The sequence below is a fragment of the Chiloscyllium punctatum genome, chromosome 37 (assembly GCF_047496795.1).
Source record: "Chiloscyllium punctatum isolate Juve2018m chromosome 37, sChiPun1.3, whole genome shotgun sequence".
In the NCBI taxonomy this organism is placed as follows: domain Eukaryota; kingdom Metazoa; phylum Chordata; class Chondrichthyes; order Orectolobiformes; family Hemiscylliidae; genus Chiloscyllium; species Chiloscyllium punctatum.
In genome coordinates, this window is record NC_092775.1 from 15,504,296 (window position 1) to 15,517,433 (window position 13,138).

The window sequence follows — 13,138 nt, forward strand, 5'->3', positions numbered from 1 at the left end:
TCGAACCCGGGACTCCAGAACATTATCTGGGTCTCTGGATGAGCGGTCCAGCGATAATACCGCTAGATCATCGCCTCCCTAAGTAACTGGTGATCTAGAAGACCCTTTAAAGTGATACTTTGTCCCGAATGGTTACAAGTGGTATTCTCCACTTACCTTTGAAGAAAGCGAACTTCCATCTGAGGAAGGGAAGGAGAAATAAAATCAGAAACAAATGCTTTTTACACGGATGCACACAAAATCAAGCCTTCTCCATCTTAACACACTCTGGTTGCAACGTGCCAAAATCCAGTCTGCATACTGCAGTGAGGACATTGATATTGATGACCTTCTAGTGAGGAATTCCTCTCTTCATCTTTCCTTGACCCATAGGGAAACCGTATGAGGATCTCAATCCCCACACAGTAACATTGCCAGTTTAGACAGTCAAGAGCGGGAGTTTCACTTTGGTTTCTTTCCGTCTCTACCTGCCCTGGCTTTGCTTAAAAAAGAATGAACTTGCACTTACCGAACCCCTTTCATAAATCTCAGGATGGATCTTCCACCAAACATGTGTCTCTGAAGTGCAGGTCCCATTATGAAACAGGGAGACAATTTACACACAGTAAGCTCCCATTTCAAGCAATAGGGTTAGTGACTGGATTAGCCACATTTGTGAACACTGGAGACTGGAACTGAGGAGGGCAGAGCTGGGAATTCCTGACGGTAGCCTATGTGCCAGTTTGCTGGCAGCTTTCTGCTTCTGGGCTATTTTTAAACAGGGAGGTCAGGCCAGATGAAAGTTTTGTGTTTGCAAGCAATGGCATAATTAAAATGCCAACTGTGGTCTCTGACAATCTGGAGCATGGCAAATGCCTGCAGACTGGGGAAGGGGGTGACCAGTCCAGAATCAGCTTGAAGCGTTCCCCTCGCTGCCACTACACCAGCAAGGCCACAGACTATGCTGCAGAGTGGCTCCTGATTTCCAATGGTGGTCCCGCAGCTGTGGCCATTTGAAAAATGTGGAGGGGTTCCCAAGCTCCCTCCCTCACTCCTCACCATGGTCTTTAATTGTACGGTGAGAGCGCCCTCTGGCTATTCATCACAAAATCACGGCTTGTACCCGATGCTGACGGAGCCAGGAGCCAGAAATGATCCCAATATTGGAGTCAGAGCATGGAAACAGACCCTTCAGTCCAACCCGACCAGATATCCCAACCCAAACTAGTCCCACCTGCCAGCACCTGGCCCATATCCCTCAAAACCCTTCCTATTCATATACCCATCCAAATGCCTTTTAAATGTTGCAATTATACCAGCCTCCACCACTTCCTCTGGCAGCTCATTCCACACACATACTACCCTCTGCATGAAATGTTGCCCCTTAGGTCTCTTTTATATCTTTCCGCTCTCACCCTAAACCTATGCCCTCTAGTTCTGGACTCTCCGACCCCAGGGAAAAGACTTTGTCTATTTATCCTATCCATGCCCCTCATAATTTTGTAAATCTCTATAAGGTCACCCCTCAGCCTCCGACGCTCCAGGGAAAACAGCCCCAGCCTGTTCAGCCTCTCCCTATAGCTCAGATCCTCCAACCCTGACAACATCCTTGTAAATCTTCTCTGAACCCTTTCAAGTTTCACAACGTCTTTCCGACAGGAAGGAGACCAGAATTGCACGCAATATTCCAACAGTGGCCTAACCAATGTCCTGTACAGCTGCAACATGACCTCCCAACTCCTGTACTCAATACTCTGACCAATAAAAGAAAGCATATCAAACACCTTCTTCACTATCCTATCTACCTGCGACTCCTCTTTCAAGGGATATGAACCTGGACTCCAAAGTCCCTTTGTTCAGCAACACTCCCTAGGACCTTACCATTAAGTGTATAAGTCCTGCTAAGATTTGCTTTCCCAAAATGCAGTGCCTTGCATTTATCTGAATTAAACTCCATCTGCCACTTCTCAGCCCATTGGCCCATCTGGTCAAGATCCTGTTGTAATCTGAGGTAACCTTCTTCACCGCCCACTACATCTCCAATTTTGGTGTCATCTGCAAACTTACTAACTTTACCTCTTATGCTCGCATCCAAATCATTTATGTAAATGACAAAAAGTAGAGGACCCAGCACCGATTCTTGTGGCAATCCACTGGTCACAGGCCTCCAGTCTGAAAAACAGCCCTCCACCACCACCCTCTGTCTTCTACCTTTGAGCCAGTTCTGTATCCAAATGGCTAGTTCTTCCTTATTCTGTGAGATCTAACTTTGCTAATCAGTCTCCCATGGGGAACCTTGTTGAAGGCCTAACTAAAGTCCATATAGATCACATCTACTGCTCTGCCCTCATCAATCGTCTTTGTTACTTCTTCAAAAAACTCAATCAAGTTTGTGAGATATGATTTCCCACGCACAAAGCCATGTTGACTATCTCTAATCAGTCCTTGCCTTTCCAAATACATGTACATCCTGTCCCTCAGGATTCCCTCCAACAACTTGCCCACCACCGAGATCAGGCTCACTGGTCTATAGTTCCCTGGCTTGTCTTTACCGCCCTTTCTAAACAGTGGCACCATGTTTGCCAACCTCCAGTCTTCCGGTTGGTGATTATCAATGATACAAATATCTCAGCAAGAGGCCCAGCAATCACCTCTCTAGCTTCCCACAGAGTTCTAGGGTACACCTGATCAGGTCCTGGGGATTTATTCACCTTTATGCATTTCCAACACTTCCTCCTCTGTAATCTGGGCATTTTTCAAGATGTCACCATCTATTTCCCTACAGTCTATATCTTCCATGTCCTTTTCCACAGTAAATACAGATGCAAAGTATTCTTTTAGTATCTCCCTCATTTTCTGTGGCTCCACACAAAGGCTGCCTTGCTGATCTTTGAGGGGCTGTATTCTCTCCCTAGTTACCCTTTTGTCCTTAATTTATTTGTAAAAACCCTTTGGATTCTCCTTAATTCTATTTGCCAAAGCTATCTCATGTCCCCTTTTTGCCTTCCTGATTTCCCCCTTAAGTACACTCCTACTTCCTTTATACTCTTCTAAGGATTCCCTCGTTCTTTCCTGTCTATACCTTACATATGCTTCCTTCTTTTTCTTAACCAAACCCTCAACTTCTTTTGTCATCCAGCATTCCCTATACCTAACAGCCTTCCCTTTCACCAGTCCTGAGCCAAAGATGAAAATTCTGCCTGATAATCAATCTTCATAATGTGGTTGAGAGTCGTCTATGGTTCAGAGTTAACAGGGAGAAGTCCTTCTTTGGAATAGTGCTACACAACCTTCCCTGCCCACTTAAAGGGAAATACCAGGCCCTAGTTTCATGTCATCTGAAAGGCTGCACCTCAGACAGTGCAGTGCTTCCTCAGCTTACACCAAGCCCATCTTCTATTTGAATCAGTTCATTCGAGTCAGACTAATGGATCAATTTTGGGACTCTCTGGCTTAATGCTATTCCAGCTCATCCCTAAACAATGACATTAAAGCAAGAACATTATCCAAAACCATAGTTAAGAATCTTTCATTCCTTCAAGTACACAATGACATCCAGACATCCGTAAATAATGTGGCACTTAGCCCATTTCTTATTGGTACCAGGACAATCAGTGCTTTCAGCAACTTGATGTAGAAACACTGACTGTCCTTCAGAAGGACTTTGGGATGTACTTCAAACATGACAGTTCTTCATTTTAAAACCCATCCATCATGCTTGGCACTTACATGTTTCTGAGCATCGAACATCAGGCTCCGATAGAGCTGAGCAAACTGGCAGTAAGTGACATCCCCACTCCGCAACTCCATGTCCTAAGGGCATAAGAAATCATCAGGGAACTGAAGTTATGTCACCTTATTCCCAGTACAAAATACAATCTAATGTTACTGTTACATAGCACCATTCTGGAGAAAAGGAGGACAGGAAACTTCACTTCCCCCAGTTGAACTTGTAACTAAAGTTGACAAACAGGAAGCTGGAAGAACATAGCAAGCCAGGCAACATCAGGAGGCGGAGAAGTCAACATTTCAGGTGTAACCCTTCTTCAGGACTGGCTACAAAAGCATCGAATTCTCCACTTCCTGATGCTGCCTGGCTAGCTGTGTTCTTCCAGCCTCCTGCCTGTCTACTTTGGATTCCAGCATCTGCAGCTTTTTTTTGTCTCTAACTGCATTTGTATCTAAAGCAGACATTTCTGGAAATGAAAGGCCACAAATAATGCTGTCAGGAATAATACCTCACCTCATTATTGAGCAGCATGCAATCATGTAGTAATGACATCAGTTGCTGCAGCAACACATTGAAGTTAATGGTTGCAACAGGATTATAAAGCAAGCATTGGTCAATTCACGTTCTCTACAGCTGGTCTAGGATTCTCTCATGCACATTGGTTGTTATACACAGAGTTACCTAACACAGGAACACAACTGGAGCACCTTATATACAGCATCATATAAGAACAGTGAATGGTGCAGCATGATATAGAGACAGTGGATGGTACAGCATCATATAGGAACACTGAGTATAATGGTATAATGATAATGGGTAGTATGGCAACATACAGAGACTGAGTGGTGCAGCATGGTATGGAGATAATGATTGTACAGCATAATTTAGAGACACTGAATGGTGCTGTATAGTGTAGAGATAATGGCAGTACAATATCATATAGACACATGGTATAGAGACAGTGGGGGGTACTGTATGGAATGGAGACACAGTACAACAATGTTTGGAGATTCTAGATGGTGTATAAATTCTATCGTGACAGTGGATAGCCAAACAGTATATGAGGACACTTGATGACAAACAGTTTGACTGGTGACTCTCGTAGGTAATGTTCAAATGAAAAGCACTCAGGCATCAACAACAGAGTCAGTCAAACCAAGGGTGAGCAGAGAACAGAGGTCAGGTTAGACTCGGAGACTGAGTGGAATCTGGGGGAAAAATGTAGAAGCTGAACAGGTGGAGGCTTAGCAGGACTGGGAAAAAAAACCAAGCAGGGTAAGAGAACGAAAATAAAAGCAAGATTTCTTAATCAAATCATCTTGTTTGTTTTTGTAGGACTAAATGATAAATATTTTAGATAGAATAAATGAGGTCTGGTTGCTTCAGTGTGCCACATGGTTAGATAACACCAATTGGCAGCATTATGTTATAAGCAACAATTTAAAATAAGATAAACAGATTAAATAAAATTTCTTTCAGAAATGAAGTAAGTTCAGAAAGAAGTAAATTACTGTAATCTTTTCCCGTAGAAATCTCATGTTGGGCACTCGGTAGTTGACTTGAGCCAACATGTTCTTCAGATCCTTCACCGTGATCCTAAAAGGCAGGAAATATACTGTTATCCATGAGGAATTTTGGTTTGTAGCATGTAATGTGGTTGGTTACTGAGGAGTTACTGCTTCTCCAGCTCTTGAAGCAACAACCCAAAGACGACAGCTGGTTAACGGAAGCATTCATGAGGGCATTGGACGTTTTCTTTGGATATGAATAATGTGCACGGAAAAGGCAAGAGATTGACATCAGATAATCCAGCCAGGCTGGATAATAGGGCCAGTGCCAGCATGATGGGCCAAACAGACTCCTTTTGCATCATAAAAATCCCGTGATTCTGTGGTAACTTGCACACTAAAATGGTATCCATGCTGTTTGCACATCCTGACCCATCCAGGACTACATATCAGTTGGGTTGTCTGGACAAGTGGATCACTTCCCTGGACAGAAACAAAGAGAAGAGGGAAAGCAACGTTCACCCAGAGGCTGCTGTTAACCGGTAACACTGCCTGATGTTGTGTGAACAGGGAATTCTCTGGTCTCAGTTATGGAACTAAACAGAGGCGTTAGAAGTATTTAATTTTATTTACAAATTTAGAATGTGGCCATCTTTTATTTTCTATGCCTGATATTATACTTCTTGGTAACTTTTGGGCTGGGTCTTTATAATTTATAAGGACGGTTTGTGCTAAACAGTGATGTTCCAAGTCTGCTCAATGTCTAACATTATGCAGTTCAGCATCCCGTTCTGTAGAGGAATTCCACATCGCTCAGGGAAAACTGGACACCTTTGTCCAGCATGGCCTACAGTGCAATACTTACAAACCTACACACAATAAAGATGCACAGACACTCAGATAGCACTGACACACAAACAGTTAATACACGCCACAGTCTTCACTGGCTGCAAGGCTACTATGCAAGTATCTTCAGATATCAAAGGGTTATTAAAGTTGGGTAAATACAGTTCACAGAATCCCTACTATGTGGAAGCAAGCCATTCAGCCCATCAAATGCACACCAACCCTCCAAAGAACACCTCAGCCAAACCACACTCCTGCCCTATCCCTGTAATCCGATATTTACTGTGGCTAATCCACCCAACCTGTGCATCCCTGAACACAATGGGCAATTTAACATGGCCAATCCTCCTAACTTACACTGGACTGGGGGAGGAACCAAAGTACCTGGAGGAAACCCATGTAGACGGGGGGAGGAAGAATGTGCAAACTCCACACGGACAGTCGTCTGAGGCTGGAATCGAACTCTGGTCCCTGGCGTTGTAAAACAGCAGTGCTAACCACTGAGCCACCATGCCATCTTGTTCGACACAACATTTTCCAATTTGTCAGCGATGAGGACCGATAGTCTGGATTATTCGATCTTCATTGTTAAATATGTGATGTGGAAGCCTATTAGAGTCATAGATTCATAGAGATGTACAGCACGGAACCAGACCCTCCCACAGTCCAAAGATGTGCACGTCAGGTGAATTGGCCATGCTAAATTCCCCGTAGTGTTAGGTAAGGGGTAAATATAGGGGTATGGGTGGGGTGCGCTTTGGAGGGGCGGTGTGGACTTGTTGGGCCGAAGGGCCTGTTTCCACACTGTAAGTAATCTAATCTAATCTAATCTAATCTAATCTAATCTACACTCCAAGGTCTCTTTGTTCAGCAACACTCCTTAGGACCTTACCATTAAGTGTATAAGTCCTGCAAAGATTTGCTTTCCCAAAATGCACCACCTCGCATTTATCTGAATTAAATTCCATCTGCCATTTTATAATATCAATGCCACAGTAAAATGGAGGTTGTGGAACACAGTGGCTATTGCCCCTGCCTCTAAACCAGAAGCACTAGGCTCAGATCCCATTCTCGAGTTTGATGGCTAAGGAAGCTGGCTGCAGCCAAGAATACTAACTGACAAATCCTTCCAACACACACAGATTGGGAGAGGTGCCTCAAAAGTTGTGTGAAGTAAAGAAATCTGGTGTTTCCACAGTCAGCTCCATAGCTCTGTGTTACAATATACATGTAAAAGTCCATGCTACCATGGTAACTCAGACTTTCCTGAGTGAACCATAACACACATCATCATAGTCAGATTCAGCTAACAGAGCACAAGTTGCTTGAGTCCCTACTGTTCTAAGCAGCTCACTTTTCAATCTTCTCCTGCACTTGAGTACACGTTACAATAAAACCTAATTCTAATTCAATACTGTATGTTCATTTCCTGGACTGCTGTGCAGCTCAGAACGCATGCCATAGGAACAGGGCCACTGAGCTTGAAAGAGGTTTCTAAAAGCAAGAAAACAAAAAACATTTATTTTGAACTGCATTATATACCCCCCATTCCCTCCCCCCCTACCCCACCCCCCCAAATCTGAGTGGTCGCCACATGATTTATCTGAAATACTAACTCTTGTTTTTCTCTCCACGAATGCTCTAGGAGAAAGTGAGGACTGCAGATGTTGGAGATCAGCGGTGAAAATGTGTTGCTGGAAAAGCGCAGCAGGTCAGGCAGCATCCAAGGAGCAGGAGATTGACATTTCGGGCATGAGCCCTTCTTCAGGAATGAGGAAAGTGTGCCAAGCAGGCTAAGATAAAAGGTAGGGAGGAGGGACTTGGGGGAGGGGCGTTGGAAATGCGATAGGTGGAAGGAGGTTAAGGTGAGGGTGAAAGGCCGGACTGGGGGTGGGGGCGAAGAGGTCAGGAAGAAGATTGCAGGTTAGGAAGGTGGTGCTGAGTTCGAGGGTTGGGACTGAGACAAGGTGGGGGGAGGGGAAATGAGGAAACTGGAGAAATCTGAATGCTGCCTGGCTTCCTGTGGTTCCAGCACTTTCCGTTTATGCTACAGAATTTACTACTGGTTCTCCCACTAATCTAGACTGGGGTAGATACAAATCCAAACCTCTATCAATCCTGCAAGAGCAGGATTGACAAATCGTTGTAATCTGGGGAACTGCCAGATTCTGATATATAACTAGTGCAATAATTAGCATTGCTATACAAATCTATGCATTACACACACTTCAGTGAAATGGGCTCACAAACTCATTGTACATTCCTAGTCTGGTCTTATCATAGTCTTTGCGGCCACCTATTGTGGCAATCATCAGACATTGTATACTACAAAGTAATAGAGAGCACCACACGACAGAGGAAGATCCACAAACCACTCACCTAAAAACAGTCTGAAAGGACAGGAAAATACTCAGACACACACACATCGAAACACACAGACATACACATACCTCGAGACACAGACAGATACGCACACAATCACTTAAACACACACACACACACAAATATATAGAAACACAGACAGGCTGACAGACTCAAACACAAAAACAAGCACAGAGACACATACTCGTCAACACACATATCTGTCTCACTAAGTCTCATCTTGTACTCAGCAGAATTGAAACAAAAGAAAGCCAACTTTAAAAAGATAACAACAATTTATACAGCACCAGGACAAGATGTGCAAGCAATTATACTCTCCAGATTGCTGTTTCCTTTCTTGTCCCAATGAGTGCAAGATGAAAAGCTTTGACTCCATGTAAGGTTTAAGATCCATTCTCCACCCTTCCCAATCTGTGTTGTTTGAACCTCAGGTTATTTTGAAGAATGCACTCACATGACTGAAGTGAGAGATGGTTCTTCAATTGCAAATCTAAAAATCCTGAAGAGTCATTCAGAAATATTCAGCCGAAACTGTGAGGATGAGGAAATTGTGGGAGTAGGGAGGGGCAGAGGAAGAAGGAAAAGAAATCTTCTGGCCCTATCCCTGACATTCTAATTCCAGCTCCAAGGAATACCCTATTCCAAAAGGAAACCATGAGCTGGGATTTACCGGTCTTCCCGATTTCGATCCATGTTGTAGAAATGCTTCCTCAGCCACCTGCAATAAAAGAAAACAGAATTCAATCAGCCAGGGTCTTCTTCATAAGTTCCTGTTCCTGCTCTGAGCAACAAAATTTTCTCCAAAGAGCAATAAATTTACCCAAAACGTTGCAAATTGCTCCGTGCAGACACACCCACATTTCTAGGTAAAAACAATGACTGCAGATGCTGGAAACCAGATTCTGGATTAGTGGTGCTGGAAGAGCACAGCAGTTGAGGCAGCATCCGAGGAGCAGTAAAATCAATGTTTCGGGCAAAAGCCCTTTTGCCCGAAACATCGATTTTATTGCTCCTCGGATGCTGCATGAACTGCTGTGCTCTTCCAGCACCACTAATCCAGACGCCCATATTTCTGTAAACTGTGATTTGTGCAATGCAACATGTAACAGTGATGACTTTCAGAATGGCTCCAGACTGCTCCTTTGTTTTGTTAATCATATTCTATTCTGTTCAATCGATAGAGTGCTATATTCTGCAAATCAGAAGTCACACTTGTATGATATTATCGAAAGTAGAATGGAGAACATCTTATAAACTTGCTTCTCTCATTTAAGAAACACAAAACTGAGTAGAAAAGACCAAAAGAACAGCATATTCGACAACAGTGGCAGAGATGTAGGTCATTAGCATGACATATCGAATCACAGAACAGTCCACAGCCCATCAACTGAGAGTTAACTCTACTGATAGGCAATCCATTTAGATCCAGCCTTGTATTCTTTTCTGAAATCTGATAAATATCACATGGTTCTCCGTTTCTCTTCAGAAGGCCACTATTGAATTTGTCTCCAACACTCTGTTGGATGGGGCAATCCAAATTCTAATCACATGTTGTATAAAATGATTACTATCTTTACATCACCGTTTTGAGCCTTCAACTGTTGGGAACAATGCTGACCTAAACACTTATTGGCTTTAAACGCTTCAACTAAATCTCTTCGCCATCTCCAATCTAAGAAGAACAGCACACCAGTTTCTCCATTTAACTGCAATCCCTTATCTCTGGATTAGCTTCAGTAAATCTGTGCCCTCCCAACAAGCCTTCAAATCCATCCTCAAGTGTGGAGCCTTGAATTGGACTCTATAACTTTAGCTGGGGCCTAAGTAGCGGTGGGGTGTTACTCTGTCCAGGAGTAGCAGGCTTGGAGAGCTGGTGAGCGCATTGGCTGAGAAGTTGGGGGAATATCGCTGGGGAAGGGGGAAACATTGCCATAGCTCCTTGATGTATTCCCACAACCGGAGAAATTTTCTGATGCATGCCTGGAAAGCAGATTGCTTCTCTGCTCCGTGGAGCTGGACAGGCACCCTATGTTAAGACCCAATCAGGACCAATATGACAGTGGCGAGGGGCCCTGACAGAGTTACCCCATCGTGTACAAAGGCTGCCAACTCCATCAAGCAGCTCTTTCCACAGCAATCTGAGGGGATCTCCAAGCCAGGGCTGCATTAGGTACAAAGAGGTGGCCATCGTTCAGAAAGACTGTGGACATCAATCGCTTCCGCTGAAGGGGCTTCCTTCTGCTTCAAGGGTCCCACTAATCTGGTCCCTTCAAAATGTCCGATATGATTTATGGACCAGGTTGGATCTGTTCTCTCCCATCTGCTTGCTGTCCCATGCCCCCTGACCTGTCTCCATGGTAACCATCTCTCCCAGGGTGTTTATTGATGCCCCAAACCTAAAGCCAGCATTTCTAAGAAAATGAGCCATTTGTGTAGACAACCAGGAGGCTGACTTTGGAAATATAACTCAGAAGTCTCCCTCCTGACAGGTTAAATAGGCTGGAACTATTTTCCACAGAGGGTGATCTTACAGAAGTTTATAAAATAATGAGGGGCATGGATAGTGCAAATAGACAAGGTGTTTTTCCCAAGGTATGGAAGTCTAAACCTAGGGGGCATAGGTTTAAGGTGAGAGGGGAAAGATATAAGAGGGACCTAAGTGGTAACATATTCACACAGATGGTAGTGCGTGTATGGAATAAGCTGCCAAAGGAAGTGGTGGGGGCTAGTACAATTACACCATTTAAAATGCATCTGGATGGGTATATGAATAGGAAGGGTTTAGAGGGATATGGACTTAAACCTACTCCCTCTAGTTCTGGACTCTCCCACCCCAGGTCAGAGACCTTGTCTATTTACCCTATCCATGTCCCTTTTTATCTGCTGTGTGTCTGTCCATTCCACACACTTGTCCATGTGTTCTTGTCGACCATTACTATCTCCTTCACAAATTGATCACTACCCACAGTCCTTGGGGAAACAAGGCCAGAGAAATCATTAAAGTCTTAACTATCTATTGTCTTTAGAAAATTAAAGCTTTGGATCAATTGCAACTTTAAGTAGCCCCAAGGAAAGGCCCTGCAACCGGATCAGATTGTCCCTAATTCCCTTCTATAAATCAGATTAATAGTGTTGTCCACCCACATACAGGAGCAGGGATAAACGATGACACAAGACAAACTTTTATGAGATTGCATATCCTTTGTACTAAGCATTAATTTTCTGCAGACAATAGTAAGTAAGGCCTTATTAAATGAATTTAGATGTCGCTCCCTCAGGGCAGTGGCAAACGATCAGTTTGAGAGTCTGTGCTGGCAACTGAAAAAAAGCTTGGACCACAGTAATGGGGGAGTCGCTGGTGCCAACCTCCAAGCAGTGCCTGGGAAACACTGTCTCTCTCTCTCTCTGGCTTTGCACAGCAAGAGGTTAAAAAAAACTATAAAACTGGGCAGTCAGATCCAGCCAAGACGCAAAGAAAGTCAGATCCTTTACACAAAAAAACCTTTCAAGGGCTGAGAAGAAAAATCCATCAGTGTCATTAGGGATTGCATTGTCTATGTCAAGCCAGACAACTTCCTTGGGAGAAAGTGAGGACTGCAGATGCTGGAGATCAGAGTCGAGAGTGTGGTGCTGGAAAAGCACAGCAGGTCAGGCAGCAGGCGAATTGACATTTTGGGCAAGAGCCCTTCATCAGGTAAAGTTATTACTTTGTATTGTCGTTCAAGATCAAACTGCATAGTTTGAACAAAGAGATTACACTTTCATCTGGATGTTCGCCTGCTTTGAAGTAAAAGCATTCATGTTCCTTATTACATTCCAAACAAACACTGATTTTGCAGCACAGAAACGGGTGGCACGTTAGGTCATGAAAACCACTATAAAAATGCAAGCTTTAAACTTGTGCACTAGCCCAGGTCTCAGTAAGCAATTCATCACTAAAGCAGCATTGTCAACACCCTTTGATTGACAACATTTCCTGGATTCTCACTGACTGCAGCCATCCAGGAGATTTGCATCAAAGGCAGTCACTGCAGACCTGTTCAGGCTGGGATTCTGTATTCTGCGCACCAAGTGTGGGGACAGGTGAATTCATGGGATAATCTCGCTGCCTGCAACCCTGCTCCCCCCAACCTCCATCCTGTCTGCCAATCACAAGGCAGCCAGCCCCAATTAGTTACTTCAATGACATCTCGTGGACTGCTCGTGCAATCAGGAGCTTTGATCCTGGGGCTGGCAGCCAATCAGAGGCCGGCAGCCAATCAGAGGCCAGCAGCCTCAGGAGAACATCACTGGAGTAAAAGTAGGAACTGTACTGACTCACCTCAAGAGGAGAGTGTCACAGAGAGGGGCAGAGGCAAAGGCCTGGGGAGGGTGGGGAAGCAGCTCTCAGTAGCCCCATTGCTCGCCCTGACTGCCCACAGACTAGGGCAAATAGAGGCCACACCCAACCCAGCAGGTAGGCCACTAAACTTCACTTTCCTCATCTTCCGAGAAGGCTCAAAATCGAGACGCGAGAAGCTAAAATCCTTAAGCAGCCTAAGTTGAACAGTTAAAGGATTTATTCTTAAAGGGGCCCAGATCACCCACAAGCTTTCTTGCCCATGACTTTTCAGAAGAAGGGCAGGTAGATCTCTGTAGCCAAACAGCTCAAATCTTTGCCCTTCCTGCTGAAATAACTCCACAGAAGCCGGTA

At 44.3% G+C, this 13,138-nt stretch overlaps 1 protein-coding gene across 1 annotated transcript in view; it reads right to left on the reverse strand.

Moving 5' to 3' along the window:
• Positions 1–13,138, reverse strand: part of plcg1 (phospholipase C, gamma 1) — a 168,418-nt gene that overhangs the window by 98,587 nt on the left and 56,693 nt on the right. The window contains exons 4-7 of the mRNA XM_072556339.1: positions 9,116–9,163; positions 5,221–5,305; positions 3,709–3,792; positions 157–179 (exon numbers count right to left, since the gene is read on the reverse strand). Coding sequence (XP_072412440.1) covers positions 157–179; positions 3,709–3,792; positions 5,221–5,305; positions 9,116–9,163 — 240 coding nt within the window. The remainder of the gene's footprint in view (positions 1–156; positions 180–3,708; positions 3,793–5,220; positions 5,306–9,115; positions 9,164–13,138) is intronic.